The following is an 18,930-nucleotide window of genomic DNA, read 5'->3' as shown; positions in this document are numbered from 1 at the left end:
TAAATCTACTCCTTGCTGTATAAATGGAACACATGGATGATAGTGTGTCTGCTTACAAGATGGTTTACTAAATGTTTTAAGTCTACTGTTGAGACCTACTGCTCAGAAAAAAACATCTTTCCCATTTGTGCTTATTAACACTGCACTTGGTAACTCAAGAGCTCTGATGGAGACCTACAAGACAGATGTTTTCATGCCTCCTGACCATATACATTCCACGGCCCATGCCTCAAGAATTCTGACTTTCAAGTCTTACTAATATATTTTGTAAGTATTGCTGCCATAGTGACTCCTCTAATGGATCTGGGCAAAGTAAACTGAAAACTTTCTGGAAAGGATTCATAATTCTAGAAGTCACTAAGAACATTCGTGAGAAGCCAAAAATTGAACATTCAGAGGAGTTTGGAAGAGGTTAATTCCAGCCCTCATGAATGACTTTGAGGGGTTCAAGACTGCAGTGGACCAAGTAGCTGCAGGTGTGGTAGAAACAGCAAGAGAACCAGACTTAGAAATGGAGCACGGAGAGGGCGTGACTGAATTGCTGCCATCTCATCATAAAATTGTAATGGATGAGTTGCTTCTCCTGGATGAGCAAAGAAAGTGCTTCTTTGTGATGGGATCCAAACCTGGTGAGGATGCTAGAAACACTGTTGAAATGACAAAGGATCCGTTGTATTACATAGACTTAGTTGACAGAGGCAGAGCTTGAGAGGACAGAGTCCAATTTTGAAGCAGCTCTACTCTGGGTAAGATGACTATACACTGCATGCTACAGAGCAACCCTTCTGTGAAAGGAACAAATGATGTGGCAAGTTTCACTGCAATCTTATTTTGTAAAATTGCTACAGCCATTTCACTTTTCAGCAATTACCATCTTGATCAGTCGGCAGCTACTAACATCAAGGCAAGAATACCCACCAGCAAAAGGATTACAACTTACTGAAGGCCAAGATGATCTCTAGCATTTTTCTAGTAATATTTTTAATAATGCTTTTAGACATGCTATTACCCTTATGAGACTACAGTGTGGTGTGCATGTAACTTTTATATGCTTTAGGAAACCAAACAATTCGTGTATCACTTTATCACAGTGGTCTAGATGCAACCCACAATACCACCAGGGTTGCCTATATAAGTTTAAGAATTACTCTATCCAGTAGGTCAAGCCAAGAATGTTAAGATTTGGTGTTTTGGGCTTAACCTTAGACAATTTTACAGCTACCCACTAACACAATGGTTTGCATTCTAAAGCCGGGAGTATGTTTTCATAGGTACTGTAGGGAATGAATGGCCATGTTGACCTTCTTTGGATGGTCTGTGACCCAATTTAAATTATATATTTACTAAAGCATTAAGCACTTCTACATACGACACCAAAAAGTTAACAGCCTGAAAAGCACTACTTGCTCGACTTGTCATTCTAAACTTATACTTTGATTGACAGTTGAACTCAAACTCATCTTTCTGCTTTTAAAAAATAGCTACCTATACCTTTACAGTGAAGCCAGTTACTGAGAAAAAAACAAAACACTGGTATCAAACACCGATTTCCCTTACAAATGAATGCATTCTGAGTCTGTATCTCAAAAGCATCTTAATTCCATCACAGAAATATTTCTATTTGAGAAAATAGCACGATGGCTTTTCGTTTTACTAGGTACTGAATTTTTCTCAAATACTTTAGCACTTGTCTTTATTGTATGCTGGCACTTGTAATTGTTTCATAAAGTTAATTCTTGCCTTCTTGGAATCATCCTAGTTCTGAAAGACTAGAATAATCAGACAAGTCCTAGTACCATCACCGACTTGCTGAATCAAACTACCGTACTCTTGTGTTTTAAAGTTTACTAATGAAAAAATAAATCAAGAGTAGTTGTGCAGCTCTCACGAGGTGATGGTTGGAAAATGCCTTGGCAAGTATGAGCAGCATTCAGATCTAGTTCTGTATGCCTATCCCAGGTTAGGTTGATAATTATTGACACAGTTATGGGAGAACCAAAAAGAAGTATTTAAAATAACTAAATTTAATAGCTCATTCCCCATTAGTTTATAAGTTCTATTTTTATTAATTTATTATAATTTAAATTATATTAGAGTATATTTTAAGTTTTACTTCCCCCAGGTTGAGACAGAATCATTTTCTTCTCAGGATTTATTGGCCCCCATGTAACCTGAGGAAAAAAGCCACACACTCACAGGCAAAGAATGACAACCCAAGTTTTTAATGCTCTTGCATTCTTGTAGCATCCACAACAGTGAAGTCTGTTCAATCTCTGTCTGTTCAGAACATCCATAGTATATTTTAAGTTTTACTTCCCCCAGGTTGAGACAGAATCATTTTCTTCTCAGGATTTATTGGCCCCCATGTAACCTGAGGAAAAAAGCCACACACTCACAGGCAAAGAATGACAACCCAAGTTTTTAATGCTCTTGCATTCTTGTAGCATCCACAACAGTGAAGTCTGTTCAATCTCTGTCTGTTCAGAACATCCATAAACCTCATGCTTGATCTGTATGTCAGTGGGCCAGGCACAGGACATGAATTCACTGGTGGTACTTCAAGCAACACGGTAGGCCTTTCCTTTGGGGTCTATCAGGATAACTACACCCCAACAGGCAATGCCTAGGAAAAAAACAACAGTGTCCTATGTTTAGTTTTCCAAGTGCTTTATATAAGTCATCTCATTTAACCCTTACACTTCTGGAGAATGTATTATCACTATGTCTTGCTTAGAGGAGAGTAAAGCTCAGAAAAGGAACACAAGAAAAGTTCAGAAAGAGAAAGAACATCCCGTTATCCCAACCCCCCAAAAAACCATTTAACAAAAGTAACTGATTTAGACAACCTAGTTAATAAATCTAAAAACCCAAAACTCTATTCAAATATGTTTTAAAAGCTAAAAGAACCACGACTTCTTATTGGAAGCTATCTTGATAATCACTTAGTGAATTATTATCAGAACTGTGGACCACATCCAAGGGGTACAACAAATACTGAGTTTTTGAACCCACGTCTAAAAGACTGTTTCAAAGCCCAATTTCTTAAACTGAGGTCATGTGCCCCAGCTCTGGCTTTCTCCAGGCTCTGCAGAAGACAATGAGTTTGGGGCAAGACAAACCTAGGACAAAAAGCCAGATATGGCACAGCCTAACTACCTGGTGTCTCTGCCTCAGTCTACTCATTAGGAAAAGAGTTGGGAATTTTTTAAGGCGTTTCAACAACTCGGCTCCAGCGCGGACGTCTTGCGAGCCGCCCCAGCCTCGTGACTGCCCCGCGCCCCAGCCCCGCCCACGTGGCTGCTCCTCTCCGTCCTCACCCCACCGCCCAGACCGAGGCTGTGCCTGCTCTCACTGATGCCGAAGGTCATTTTGGCTAGAGTCCCCGGGCCCGGGGCGAATCCCAGCTTCAAGGGCCTCCGCGACACTAAGTACACATAGGCGCCCGCCGCTATGAGCCCAGACCCGGACATCAGGCGACAGCTCCAGCAGTTTTTAAATAACGGAGTTTGCGCCGGAGTGGTCTGCACTTCCGAAGCATCTGTGGTCGTGGGGTTGGCGGGAGGGGCGACTTCACGAGGCACAGGGATCTTGACGGGATCTGTATTTTCAAGGGTCCCTGTCCACGTAGAACCCATGTTGTGGATGTCGGCCCAGCCGTAAAAGCCGTTTTTTCGATCTAACGTAAAAACAGCCGGAAAGCAGCGCGCCAGGGCATTTCGTCGGAAGAAGCCCGAAGACTTCTGGGAAATGTAGTTTTTGCCTGCTTCGAAAGGGAAAGAGAGGCGGAGTTATTGTGGATTTCTGGTGTAGCAATGTATTTATTTATTGGGTGTCTGAGGCCCATTTGGCCTCCAGCTCTTATTATTTTAGAAGTCCTAATTTAGCCTGCTTTCTCAATGTCTCAACCTAAACTCGCCACCCCTTGTTATTCTTGAAGTATTGATTTAGCCTGCTTTCTAAATGTCTCCACCTAAAGTCACTTTAGAGAAGTGTGAGTCTCGCGTTTTTTGCCCATTGCCTACTGTTAGGCATGGGGTAGGTAACTTCACCTTCCTTAGGCCTGTAAATTAAAAAGCTGTTTTATATATTCTTAACTACAGTACATGCTCGATACTTTGTTAAGCAGTTATTTGCATGGTGCTGTTTCCTAAGTTCTCTCATTATATAGCTAATCTGGTTAAATGACAGAGCCATAGTTGAAAAAAGCTTATACAGAAAGAGTCAAATCTCTTAACCTCTACTTGTACATATTGTGAAAGAAATATACAAATGTAATTCAAGGTATGAGAAATTGGTTTTAATTACTTGGATAAATACTTTTAATATCATTACCCTTTTTTCTTAAATACATGCTGTCAATTTGATCGTATTCATGTACTCGTTTTTTTCTTTGAGAACCTTGTAGAAAATTCAATTCAAAATCAGATTAATAGATTTCAGGAGTTAATGTTAAGATTTGTTCTTACAGGTTTAAATCTTATTATCCCACAGAATGACCTTTTCATTCTGACCGCGTCTTTGCAAGTCAACTTCTGCATCGTACACACTCAAATCATTTCCCCTTTCATTTTCTTTGGGTGGAGCTGGGGATGAAGCTTGTGTTCCGTTGATCTCAAGTGATTACTGGTAGGAAAGACACTTAGAGTTCAGAATTTGTTTCAGTTAGAAGAAATGGATAAAACTGGACTACAGTTTTAAACTTTTTCTTCTTTAGATTAGCTTGAAAATTAACATGTTACAAAGAAACCCTTCCAAATTCTAAGATGAGGTGGGATTGTGAGAAGGCTGAAAAGGGAACAAATAAAGACACAGAGAAGTGGGTAAAAATAAAATAGGACGCTGGGTTGGCCCACTACTTAATTTCAAAGATGCTGTCCATTTTGGTACATATATGTGCAGATGATAGAGCTATACGTATTTCTGAATATCTATGCATATATGTTCTGTAGGTATCTAGGCATAGATAGTTGTATATATCTCCATGTGTTGTGTTTCAGAAAGACAAATGTTTAGGAAATGTGGGCTTTCTCACTATGAGCCAGTCATGGGACACAGAGGATGTTACGTAGACCCTCTGAGATGTGGACTAGGCAGTCTCCAGTGTTCTTTTTGACTTAAAACTTTTATTTAGGAATATCTCTTCCATTAACACTGTGCTAAGTCCTATATCATATGAATTCAATAGTGTTCATTTACAAATTCATAATTTATGGCTGCTGTTTCTCACTATGTCCAATATAACACTCCATACTGTATGTAATTCCTTCTTGTTTATATGGGGAGAATCCTCATTTACCAAACATTTAAATCACACACCCCTGTAGATAAGAAGATGAAGTTCATTCTAGCATTTATTCCATATGAACATTTGACTTGGTTTGATTATTTTGACAAAATGTTTCTGGCGCCTTTCTTCCTACACTTGTATTAAAATTTTAGCTTACTTTAGGGAAAACTGACATCTGTATGATATTGAGTCATCTAAAGACATGGAATTCCTTTTCTTTTGTTCACATCTTCTTTTGTATTCCTGTGCAGAATTTTATAGTTTTATTATGATTTTACACATTTCCTTCAAACACTTTATCTTTTGCATTCTATTGAAAATAAGGGGTTGTTTTTCAAGTATGTCTTATTATTGTTGTTTAAGTATAAGAAGGCTCTTTATTTCCACAAATCCTAATAGTGAATGATCAGTGTAGGGTTGGTCAAGCCTAATTGTCCCCTTGATTGGCTTGGGAGCTGCCTTGGGAATAATCAAGCACACTTAGGATGTACCTGGGTGGGTCATGGAGGCATGACTTTGGGGTGTACATGGGTGCCCGGCCGCATGCTTTCTGGTTCTCTTCTCTTGTGCTCTGTTCCCTGGTCACCATGAACTAAACAGCTTTTCTCTACCACACCCTCCTGCTGTGGTATTTCTTCTGCCTCTGTGGACTGAAACCTCTCCTACTTTCGATATGGATGCCTGTACTTTGTCACAGAAACGGGAGAGCTGGCTAATATATAAACACATGCAGGTGAACCTCTGATATGTGGCTGGTAGTTTTCTTTTTTGTTGAATCCTTGGTGACTTGGAGGTTTATTAGTATGCCTTTTTCATTTAAAAAAAATGGGGGGCGTTTCTTCCTTTTTGGTACTGCGGGTCAGTTTAAATACCAAATACCATTAGAATTAACTTCTTGTAAAATGTTTTGGCAGAATTGCACCATGAATATGTCAGTTCAGGCATTTTATTACTTTGAGGGAAGAAGATTCTGTGACAGTTTGCATTTTTGAAAATTGAATTTTCTGTTGGCAATTTGGTAGATTTTGGCAGATTATGAATTTCTGAATATTGTCTATTTTATACTAATTTTCCAGTTTGTTTGCATTGAATTCAGAGGAATCTCACATAATTCCTTTTCTATTCATTTATTTAGAGACAGAGTCTCACCATGCAGCCTAGGCTGGCCTCTTGAAGTCCTCTTGCCTCAGCTTCTCAAGGGCTGGGATCATAATTGTGTGTGCTCCACACTTAGCCCATTGTTTATTCTTAATTGTATTTTTTCTTTTTCTTTTTTTCTTAATGAGTTCCCACAGAGTCAAAAATGATGCAGGCCCCACACATCTGGATCTGGCCCTATGCAAGCCCAAAGGGACTGTGTCTTACACAGGCACGTGTGTGTGTCTTCCATGGCTGGATGGCAGGGCTCCACAGATTCTCCACCTCCATCGTGGCCTTGCTGAGCACCTTGAGCTCTGGGTGTGGGAGTCAGGTTCAACTGGATGTCAGATAAGCTGAGTTCGTGCTCTCTGAAGTCAAAAGTCTAAAGGACTACAGAGGTCAAGAGTAGGAAAATTTAGGGCCAGGGATTTAGCTCAGTGGCACCGATGCTTGCCTTGAAAGCAAGGTCCTGGTCAAAAAGAAATTCTAAAGGACTACAGAGGTCAAGAATAGGAAAATTTAGAGCCAGGGATTTAGCTCAGTGGCACCGCTGCCTGCCTTGAAAGCACAAGGTCCTGGGTTCATCTCAATTTATTGGGAAATAGGAATAGCTCCTGAGAGACAGGATGGGTTCTGAGTGGGTTGCCCTCCTCTTGTTAATTAATCTAGGTGGGGAAAGGGACTTTGCTGACGTGATTATGTTAAGGATGTGGAGATTTGTTCTGATGGATTAACTGGTTAGGCCTTATATCCAATCACAAGCGTCCTTAGGAGAGACATGCAGCGAAAGAACGCACACAGAAGAGAAGGCAGTGTGGCTACAGAAGCACAGGTGGGGATCACAAAGCCACAAGTCAAGGAGTGCTGGCAGCCACCGGAAGCAGGAATAGGTAAGGAACAAATTCACCCCCCAAAGTCCCTCTGGAGGGAACTTGACCAGGCTGACACCTTCACTGTGGATTCTGGCTTCCAGAATTATGAGAGAATACATTTTAAAATTTTTAAGCCATTAAGTTTCTGGAAAATTGTTACAACAGCCAAGGGAATATAATACATACACTTCATTAAACTTGTCTCTGCTATGCACTAAGGAGCCCTCAGCTAGGATAGCAAAATATCACTTTACTGCTTGGTCTCCACTTTCTTTTTCTTGTTATTTTTTTTAAGGATTTTGGGTTACTCCATTTTCTGACTCTGAATATTGCTGAAGAGGATTCTGAAATCAGGGAATTCATTTTTTTGTTGTTGTTGTTTTTATTTTGTTTTTGGTACCAGGGCTTGAACTCAGGAACTTAGGCTTATGTGGGAATTCATTTTTAATGTGCCCAGATCTCTTTGCCCAAATGTCCAAATAATTTTCTTTTCTCTCCACCCTCCCTTCCCAAAATCCAATAACATCTTTTCTGACTATTCTTGTTCAGTTTTCCTAGGCATAAGCAGTATCTTTTGTATGTGAATAGATTCTTATCTTTTATTTGTTTAAATTTTGTTTTCTTTTATTAATCTGAATTATATCCTTTTAAAGCATAATTTTTTTTGCTTTCTTATAACCCAGTATATCCAACTAGCATTTCTTCCACTCACTAAATATGAAAGATAATTTATTGGACTTTTTTTTTAAATACACTATACAATAAACAAAAGGTTAAATTTAAAAAAGCACCTTGATTAATTATGTAGACTGATAATCAGAAACAGAGCAGAGCTAATCATTTGGGCTTTTTCTTATAAAATGGAAACAAAGAGTTCTATTAGTCTTCGGTTATCTTTATGTTAAAGTAGTGCAAACTGTGGTATATAGGGTTTCATCTAGAAAGTTATAATCTCTGCAGCTCATGTGAATTAATAATATTTGCATTGCAAAATGAATAAGACATCCCTAGGCTTTCATATTAAAAGTTTATGTTGAATTATCTTTTATAACTTTATAGATTATTACATAAAATAATTTTACATATTTACAACCCTAAGAAAGAAAGATCATTGTTTCTTGAAAAAAGTATCCAAGTGGCCATTTTGGGGGGATATAACAGCTGAACTGAAAGAGTTTAGTGTCTACTAAATCTACACTCCTTAACTTGAGTCAACAAATTGGGTAATGCTGCATTGCTTAAGCTATGAATTGGCCTTTTCTCTGAAATACTGACACTTTATTCAGATCTGGAAGATTTGTGACACGGCGGCTTTTCACGTGTTCATACTGTGTAGGAAATACATTATTTTTCCTTTCCTTTTATATGCCTTCCCGTGTTGTTTGATTACATTTCGTGCAGATTATTCTCCAGCAGAATGTTCCTCTAAGAATTTCTCTACAAGAATTTGGGGGATGGAAAACTCCAAATAGGAAGAGTGAGCATTGGAGTGCCTTCGGCGCCCCTGGCACTTGCTGCCAACACCTGCCAGATCCACGATGAAGTGGATGGGTCTAAATATGCAGCCATGCTCCATTACTCTGATTTTTTCCTACATGGTCAAGGTCTAGCTGTTCTCGGTTGTTTTTTTCATTAGGATGTGTTTGCACTTCGTGCTGATCACATTGAGCATGGGGAGCTGGCACATCTGCACAACACACGGTAATTCTTTTTTTCACCCCTTTCCTCTCCCTTCCTTCTCTCTTCTCTCCATCTTTTGGTTCCCTTCCCTTTTGAAAAAGACCTCTCTCCAATTTCCTGTTATGTATCTCTTATTTGTCTCTTTAATTCCTCCATACTTTGGGTTGCTCATATTTTTGATATTTAAACTTTTCCCTCTGATTTATTTTACCTAATACTATTGTCTCAAAGTGCATCCATTTTCCTACAAATGACTCACATTTCTCCTTCCTTACCACAGAGTAGTACATCTCTGTATATACATATCATGTTATCTTTACATCTACAGATCCTTTCTTTTTGGACTTTTTCTTTTTTTTTTTAAGACTGGCCTTTTTAAGCCTTTGGTTGATTCTTTTCTTTCTCTTCCCTTAAGCTCAAGGAACTCCTCCTTAAATATTCAAAATTTGATCTGCTCATTTGTAAGAGGACTTCTTTGTAAACTTTGCTTCTAGTGTATGGATCTTCTGGCTTATTCTTCCTGCTGCAGCAAAAAAATAAATCCTTTAAAAGATTTCCCTGAGTTTCTATGGTGAGCCCCAATTTCTAAGAAAGAAAGTCACTCGGGCTTGTAGTTTCTTCAGCAGAGGGCTGGGAGCTGCACCTTTGTCCATATTCTTTGGACTTCCTCTTCGCGTGATTTTCTTTCCCACCCCTCCAAAATGTGTAGTCGCTGCCTGATGTGTGGATCCCTTTATCGTTCCAGTGATGAATGAGCTTGTCTGGAGCGTGTCAGCTCATGGGTTTCGAAAGATAAATGACCACCCTTTTGTGGAAAGAAATAGCCTCTACATGTTTCCCTGAAGCAACGAGTCTGTTTCTCTTCTTTGTTCCTGAGTGTGTTTGAGAGGATCTTCCTCATTTCCAGAGACAGTGGGGAGGGCAGTGGCTGCAGTGGTAGGCTGTGGCATCAGCAGCACGAGGAGGAATAACAAGAAATGTGCAGTGCTGTGGCCCCAGACTTGTGCCCTAGGAGCCGAGAGTGGGCCCAGAGCATAATGTCCACGTGATTTTTTCTTATATTATCACCCACATGGGCCTGCACTGTAAATATTTGTTCCACTCTCTTTTTCATCAAAAATTCCAAAAATATATAATGCTATATATGTTTTGTTTTTCATCAGTTCCTTTCATCTTTTTGTTTCATCTTTGTTCCTTAATATGTTTATAGAAATGTCTTTTCTCTTTCATAGCCCTGTTTCTGTCCTTGTAATAAAATGTGATGGTTTCATTTTATTTCTCCACTGTGTTTATTGAGCTCTGAAAACTTATATTTTATCCTGCTGTCTAATCACCTCATTCTTGAGATCTTTTATTTGTGCTGTGAACTCTTGGTTCATAGACTTGATCACTCCTTAATGGGTTTAAAATTCGGGAAGAGGAGAGACTTTGGTCCTGATTCTTACGTGCTCCATGCCTGTATTTTTCTGAAAGTTATTATGGAATCACCGTTTATTTTTCTTTTTTTCTATCATTTCCCTGTTTTCTTACTGTATCTTTGACAGTGTTTTTTTCTTTACATTAAGTATGTTCTAAAGGGTGAGTTTTTCCCTATCAGGAGGAGATTTATATCAGGACAGAGCTGACACTGAGTTTCCCGTAGCTGGGGTCATCAATGACTGGTGTTCATAGTCACGTCATCTCCTCATCTCTGGCAAAGGGAATAGCCAGTTTTCAGTCTCTTCTCCTACACTGCCAAAAAGAATGTATGTTTCCTATATATATGGCTTCTTGATAGGTTTTCTTCTTCATTGCTATCTTTTGTTTTTTAATTTCTTGGGTCAGAACTGGGTCTATGAAATCTAGGCATTTAGGTTTTGCAACTTGAAGCGTATTCCTTGCCTTAAATAATTATCCTTTGCTAGCTGTGTAATCTGCGACTTCAGTGCCTTTGCTCTGGTATTTCCTCTCTTTAACACACTCTGGTGTGATCACTATGGCTGTGGTGAGTGTAGGTGTACAAATTGCAAGAGAGCATAATTAGAATTAGCAGCTACTAATCTTGACCTGCAGATGCATATATTGCACTAGAGGTTCAGCTGTCTCCATCTCTTGTACTTAGAGTGAGCAAATTCTACGCATGACCTGGTTTACTTATGTAGCGTGAAAAATAAAATTTTACTACCTTTGGAGATGTAAACCTGTTTGTTACTTTAGCATAATTTACCCTGTCTTTGAGACAGAAGAGAAACACCTGCCTTTCCCACCCTTCCCATGCTGGTCAGAGGAGGCATGGCTTGGGCTGCTGCTCTTGCTCCCCAAGTTCTCTTCCCTCACCCTCCCACCAACGGGCTGGAAGACTTGCTTCATTGCCCTACCAGGTAGTTTCGCAGCTCCTCTTCTCCAGGCCACTCCAACCAAAATAAATGCAGCTTATTTATTAATATTATTATTTGTTAATAAATGCTGCTCCTGTTACTTCAGATGCTGCTTCCACCTCTTTGAAGAAGGTAGGGGGAGAGGGGTATCCTAATGTAGCTAATATCAGGGAGGGAAAGACCTGGGCCCATTATTAATATTTCCAACCTCCTAGAATTCCTGTTAGCCATGATGAACTAGTAAGCCTTCATGAAGATTCCCTGGTTTCAGCCCCAAGATCCAAGGGTTGTCAATCAAATAGCTCATTTCACCCCACCCATCACTGCCATGACAGCTATGGCTGTCCTGGAGCCCTGCACCAATTGGACCAGTCACAGGACTGCACTTAGGCCAATCAGCAGGCCCAAATTTGAATCACTTGTGGAGTTGCAGTTGGGCCAATCAGAGGCCTGCAGCCATTGTATAAGCACATATATTTCTTGAGTTAGTCTAGGAAGGCTCCCTCCAGTGTACTGCTTCTCCCCGGCCATGTGCTGCATTACAAACCCTATTAAAATAATGACCTAGTTTGGTAGTCTTAAAAATTTGCTTGCCAAAAGTTCTGTAAATCTACTCAGGACTTTTATCCTGAGTAGTGTGGCTTATGCAGTCCTCTCAAAAGAAAGAGTAATGAACACAAGGGGCTGTTTGCCCTGAAGAGCTCTAGAAATCACAGCCAGTGAAGAGCAGCACCAGAAACCAGCACCTAACAGAGTCTACCTCTGGTGACTGGCAGAAGCTGGCGGTGGCTGGTAATGGGCTGCATCTATATTACCCAGCAGCCACTTGTCCTCTGTTGGCATCCAGCACTATCCGGTGTCATCTGGTGTCATCAGGACTATCAGCAGAGCCATACTTTGCCAATTTGTGATTTTCATCTGAATCCAGCCAAAGAACCTTCAGGGGATTGGCGCCATTTTGACTCGTGCGGTTGGTTCACTGCTGAGATCTCTACCCTTGAGAGCATTTGGAAATATATGGAAACATTTTTTGTTGCCACAATGACAGTGTCCAGAAGCCAAAGATACTAAATCTGCAGTATTGCTTACAACAGTCCTACTCGACAAAGATTGCTTTTCCTGAAATGTCAGGGGTACCTTCCATGACAAACTCATTGACTTGACAGATACAGCCAAGTTGCTTTCCTGAAATGATTGCCTGATCCTAAAGTCTTGCCTAAATTAGATAATTTTGTTATCTCTTATTGTCTTCTCTTTTAGCTCATTCATATAATTACTATCTATAATCTATATACACACTATTACATATTCTGTATTCACACTATATTATATATTATGTAATATATACTTCTAAATATACTATCCACATATAATTTATGTATACATTGCATTCCTAAGTATAATATCAATGCATGGACTATCAGACTTTATTCATTTTCTTAAATATTCTCACATAGTCTAGCATGGTACCTCGGACCAAACTGTTGGTCAGTAAATACTTATATATTTAATTGGGCTGATGTATCACCTAGAGTCCATATTTGATAAAATGCTTTCCGTATTCTAGATGCACATTAGTAAATTCAGGGCTCCCCTTTTGTTTTCTGTAGTTTGAACTGACAAGAAACTTGAAAAATAAACAATTGAAAAAGACATTCCCTAAAGGTAACCATCAAGTGTAATAAGGCTCACATCAAATGGCCCAGCTGTCACAGTAAAATACAGCCTATTGACTTCCTTCTCACTAGGGAAAAGCACCGTATGCCACTTACCACAGACAGCATGGAGAGAAAGTATTACCCTGAGAACTGTGGGAGGGACTGCCCTGTGCTGCTGAACGAAGGGAGCAAAATAAATCTGGCTTGTAGCAGGTAACCACGTTTTTATATAAGTGGGGAGGGAAGATGTAATTATCCAACTTTAAGGGTCAGAAAAAATAACACCATAGTTAAAATCACTGAGGTAATCGGCATTTTTTTAATCACTAAAAAATGAAGCCATTAACTACCAACTAGGTGCAAACTCCTCATGGAGAAGAGCAGGGTGGGGAGGAAGACGGTCTCTTCTGGGCTGTTGGAGTCTTATCAGGGAACTAAGCCAGTACAATAAAGAAATTAATTATCCATAGACAAACGTTTTAATGGAGGGAGTAAGAAAATTAAGTGTGATGTAGGAAAAAAGGAGATTATTTCTAATTGGACGGAATAGTGAGTTGAATTTAAAACCAAAGAAGCTGTAAATGGGATCTTAAAAGAAGGCTAATGTGAGTCACTGAAAAGTATGTAAATAATGCGGATTCCCTTACCTTAAGTCAAGATTAAGAGTTACAGTGACTGACACTGGTAAAATGTTTTGCAGTTAAATGATGCTGTTGCTTACATTATTCACATGGCTGTATCAGTAGGAAGTGATCGTTTATGTCTTTAGAACCTGAGAAATTGCAAATGCTAATGCTTTAAAAGTTAGGATGCATGCAGTAATTTCTCATTGGTTCTCGGTTTCCAGTTGCAGAAGCATGTATGTCTAGGATGGGTTTGTCCTGCAAAACATCACCCTCTGGATGTCACTTCAGTCCACTGACATTGACCCCTTACAATATCTCATTAGAGAATCAAAGATAAAAACATCATTTAAAAATTTCTGAGTGAACTACATTATAAATAAGATTAAAAACTCATATAGCCTAATGCTAATGTTTATATTTGTTGAATTAAAGGAGTTGATATGGGCTCGTCAGCAGTATATTTCCTTTGGCCTATACTTGTACTGATTAAATGTGAAACATATATGCTACTTTTTATTTGAGAACTAGCAACTTCATAATGTACTGAATCTTCATAATTTATAAAAGTCCAATGTATAATTATAGTTAAAATGAAGGACAAGCTGTTCAAATATATGTCAAAGAGTACAGTCCTTAAGAATTCTGAGCCCAAAATAGCTTATTTCATTTCTTTGCATAACATTCATTTCAACAAGCTACCTCTCTACTCCCTTGCTCCTTATCACTGTCCCGAGGAAGGAACTCGTAGTGACCCCGCTTGTAATCTTTGTAGGCCCATTGGGTATTGTATGGGTGAACATCTGGGGATGTTGTTCTTTGCTGTCCGGTGAATCAACAGAAGAGCAGATGGGTCCCGGGTGTCTTGCAGCCCGCTGAATCTTCGGGATTGCTGATACTAAGCCTCACAGTATCACGCTGTCAAATTCGAAGACTCTGGGGAAGCTGCTGATGGGAAGTCCAGATAGCCCAAGAGAGATAACTGCTCTTGGTGATAAAATGCACAGCTTTCTTGGAATTTTAATTTACTCCAGAATTTCCTACCAGTGCATGCTGGGTCACTTACTAGGATTTGTGAAAAGCATAAAGTATATATAAAAAAAGAAATTTGGTGATAAACTAGTATGTTTGTAGTGTTTTCCAGTTTATTCATTATGCAGTTTATTCATAATGGTATACTGATGTTAGGAATTCTTATCCTCGTTGTAAAGATAGAGCATTGAGGTCTAGAAAGCTTAGATACGTTGCCTGAAATATTTGCTAGTGGGTAAAGATGCTGAAAACAAAACAAAACAAAACACATTATGCAAGAAACTGCATGTACTCTTATGTATCTTTGCAAATTTAATCTTCTTAACATCCTGTGAGGATCTTATAGTAGCCCTATTTGTAATAAACAGATGAGGAACTAGGTAGTAGAGATGACTTAGTTTAAGGCATGAAGCCTGGCTGTGAACCTACACTTTTAGGCTCTAAAACCTATTCTTAACATTTTTGTTGTGGTGCAGTCCAACTCAGTGTGGCATTTTCTGACTGCAGTTTGAGATGTCTGCCCATACACGATGCAACGGTAATGTCTATGAAGTGCTTCGTACACTATCTGGCACATCAAACAAATTCCATAACAGGGGAGCTACTAGTCTTGTACGAATTACAGTGCTACAGTTGCCTGTTACTTTTATTATAAAGATTTCTGAAGGTCTGATACCTATGGTTGGAGTCATGGCATACTAGATTCTACTGTGCTTTCCTCTGTATATGGCACCTTTTCAGGTTGCAGATGGAAAGACTGCGATTTGCTGACAAAGGGTGACTTTTCTAAAAGTCGAGTAAGGCTGGCAAGATGTGGCAGAAAGTTCCTACTGTGCTTGACTATGTGGTACACGTTTACTGACCAAGTAACCTGTGAGCCCACAATATCATTTTTGAAATGCTTTGCATTTACCAAATTCTTTCAGACACAGTCTTTCACTTAAGCCACACAACGCTTAGGGCTGTTATTGTCCTTATTTCACTCAACAGAAAACTGAGACCCAAAGGCAGAGGTTAACTAATGACCCAGTTCACCGAACTAGGAACCAAAACCGTTCCCTGACTTGAAATTCAATGCCTTTTCCTCCCCATAACATTGCTGCCTCGTGTTTGCATTAAGATTTCCATCCTTTTACGAGCCACCAGAATCTGAAAATGTGAATGCAATGAATTTCACAGTGGGTGGCTTTATGAAATGCATGAGCAAAAAGAGAACTTTGGTGAATTTGATATTGAATTTTTAAAAACTTCTTTCAAGAAATCCTCTTCCAATGCATGTATTTATTTAGCCCATACATTAGGCATGAAATTAAATTAAATATTTTTTGGTTTATAATAAAGCAGGGGAAAGGAATGTTGGGAAAAGCCTTCAGCTCAAATTCACACATTTTTAAATGTAAAAACGTTTTAAAATATCATGTCAAGATAATTACACATCTTACCTAGCTGATTATGCTCCAGTCAAGGTTGTGATGGCAGCTGTGTCTTATTTATCTTACATTTCCCACAATCCCTGACCCAGTATTTTACTTTTTGAATAAATTAGTGGGATGTAGCATGAGGAACCCAGCTCTCTAGGAGCTCATGGACTATACTGAGAAATGAGATGTGGAGATCAGTCTCATAAAATATGAAATTAATGAGTGATTATTTCTAGTTGGAATGATCAAGGAAGGCTTCACGGAGGCACTTGTTTAATGACAGGTAAGTAATGAAGATTTCTTCTTGTTTTTTACAGCAACATGGATAAAGTAGTCTAATTAAAATAAGAAGTAGGAGATTTAAATCTCCAGTACCTTGTAGAAGGGCCTGGGAGTCATTGAAGACAATTTTGTTAAATGAATAAGTACTTGAATCTTTCCAACAAAATGTTTAATGTATTACTCTTTAAACATGAAATGTTGTGCAGAAATCCTGGTATTAACTTGGAATCAGTTAGACTAGAAATGTCAAAACACTCTGATCAAAGATCTTGCCATTTTCTGTTTGGTCCTTTTAGAACAAAGAAATCACAGAAATATCTTAGAGAGTGTTTTATTCTTGCAGAGATTTAATAAGCTTGTATAATTCAGAGAAGCACTCTGAATGTATAATCAAACAGTAATATAAACATCCTTGAAATATTGCCTCGCTTCTTTGAAAGGGAGAACACCAAGCCAAAAGTCTTTGGTTATGTCCTCATTCCTAATTTACTCTTGGCAGTCTTGACTATAAATGCTAGAGTATGGGGTTTCCTGCTTCATCCTGAATCTAGCTTACACTTCAGCCTGTGCATTAATCATTTGATTTTATTTCTTTGCATAGAAAACTACTCAAAGTACCTTCTAGGTTATGCTTAGAGTGACAACTTTTATACCAATAATAAAAAAGGCATTATTTACCATAAGGCACTTTCCCACTTGCTTTTCTTTGCTCGAGAGTAAAATAATAATGCTTCCACCTGAAATTTAAGCTTTTTAAAAAATGTTTACTAAATTTTACCCCGAATTCTAATCATTAAAAGAATAAATAAGAGTCTAAAGTATTAATCGTGGAGGTGGGATTTCAGTTAGCTTTTAATTATAGCTATAAATAATAAATGTGTTCAGGGGATTTTCCAAATATTGTACCTTCACTTAGAAACGCTTTTAAAGAACTGTATAAAGGATAATATCAACAATGTTAACATTACTAATATAAATTATTTAATGATTTTGATGATCACATTTGAAGTCCAGTATATTCTCCCATTTGGAAGACACCTCATTTTGACTGGATGACTACGTAGTTTAGTAATGTTCAGAAAATTTGATACATAAAATAATGGACACATCAAAAATTACTAAATTAGTCATTTAGTACTCTGAGGTAAATCCTGTCCCCTGAAAATGTACATAGTGTATTTTTGGAAACTTTGTATCAGAAATGGTTGAAAAATGCATTTCGTACTAGGATAAACTATGAGCTTTTTATAAGACTTGTCAGAAATTTGTAAAGTTCAGAGAATCATTATTCCCATCTGTTCTTATAACTATGTATCATGTTTCTATGTATTTATAATGGTTATGATTATATGGCTATCCTTACTTTGAATTCAAAAATAAAAGAATAATGGGAATAGTTGAACATAGTTTGTAAACCATAGAAAATGAGACTTGAAACATTTAGAGGCAAAAAGATGTGCTTTCATGGTGAGATGTACCAAAGTGGGACATGTTTCAAAGGGATATTAAGTTCCTTCACCAAGGCAGTAGTTTTCAAACCACACTGAACAGGAGGAATCACTTGGGGAGCTAGTTAAAAATAGGATTTCTGGCACCATTCCTGAAGATTCTCCAGCACGTGTAGTATGCTTTTAAATAAACATGGCCATACCTTGAAAAACACTAAAAGGTGAGTTACATTCTAGTCAGTAACAATGCAGAGACTGTTCCTGAAAGCAACAGTGCTCCCACCAAGAACAAAGCATCGTAGGGCAGCTAAAGAGCGTGCAGTATGGCAAAGGTTCAACAGTTGATTTTGATACATTCGTTCTCTTCTTTATCCCCCGCTTTACTTGTTCTAAAGATTAATATTCTGAATGTATAATTAGAAGGGTTATACTGAAATAAAATTCATCAGTAGAAATCAGGGACGCCACACCAGACCCTTCTGATAATTTCAGGCATTTACAGCATGTGGACAAAAGAGAGGACTACATATAACTGAAGATAATAGAAGTCAGTAAAATGTTAAAAATATATGATAGTGTGCATTTTATATGTCCTCTGAGTGCCCATGTGTTAAATAAAGATTTATTCTCCAACTTTGCACTCTTTTGAGGTGGTGCAAACTAAGAATTGGGCCCTACTTGAAGGTCTTCCAATCACTGCACAGAAAGGCTTGTTTTTGGAAGGGATAGTGGAACCCGAGCCTGCTCCCTTCTCTCTTTCCATGGCCATGGGGTGAATGATTTGGCTCTATTATACATTCCTGCCATAATATGCTGTCTCCTGCCCTTGCCCACCACAGGCCTAAAACCGTCAGGTCTTCACCAGTTCCCAGGAATAGAACAGAAGAAGGAAACTAGAAATGCCTAGCGATCTTGATAAATTGACAATCAGGCCAGAGAGCCCAAGGCAGCCACAGCGTAAAAGGCAGAGCACTAGAGAACATATTGCTGCACAAAAAGGACCAGTTTTCTGTTGTCCCACCTAAGAAAACTCAAAAGCATGAAAAGAAAGAATTAAATCACTTTTGTGCCTTGGAATAAACCTCAAGAATAATTTATGGGAGCATAAAAATATCTGGCACCCAAGTAGG

General features: G+C 38.6%; 1 protein-coding gene across 1 annotated transcript; it reads right to left on the bottom strand.

The window, feature by feature from the left end:
- Positions 1–2,470: 2,470 nt before the first annotated feature.
- Dmac1 (distal membrane arm assembly complex 1) lies at positions 2,471–18,569 on the bottom strand. Its single transcript, XM_010630998.3, has 3 exons — positions 18,479–18,569; positions 3,353–3,760; positions 2,471–2,623 (listed from the first exon to the last, which is right to left on the bottom strand). Exons 1-3 carry the CDS (start codon positions 18,567–18,569, stop codon positions 2,559–2,561), a joined length of 564 nt encoding a protein of 187 aa, XP_010629300.2. The 3' UTR covers positions 2,471–2,558.
- Positions 18,570–18,930: the final 361 nt, after the last annotated feature.

This window comes from Fukomys damarensis, unplaced genomic scaffold, assembly GCF_012274545.1.
Source record: "Fukomys damarensis isolate Sample0158 unplaced genomic scaffold, DMR_v1.0_HiC HiC_scaffold_31, whole genome shotgun sequence".
Classification (NCBI taxonomy): domain Eukaryota; kingdom Metazoa; phylum Chordata; class Mammalia; order Rodentia; family Bathyergidae; genus Fukomys; species Fukomys damarensis.
This window is presented reverse-complemented; position numbering and strand designations above follow the sequence as displayed.

Coding starts and splice junctions, on each gene's coding strand:
- Dmac1 (XM_010630998.3), bottom strand. CDS start 18,569: ATGGCCATGGAAAGAGAGAAGGGAGCAGGCTCGGGTTCCACTATCCCT. Junction 3,761..18,478: donor AGTGATTGGAAGACCTTCAA/GTAGGGCCCAAT, acceptor CTTTCGAAGCAG/GCAAAAACTACATTTCCCAG. Junction 2,624..3,352: donor CAAAATGACCTTCGGCATCA/GTGAGAGCAGGC, acceptor TTTTTTTCCTAG/GCATTGCCTGTTGGGGTGTA.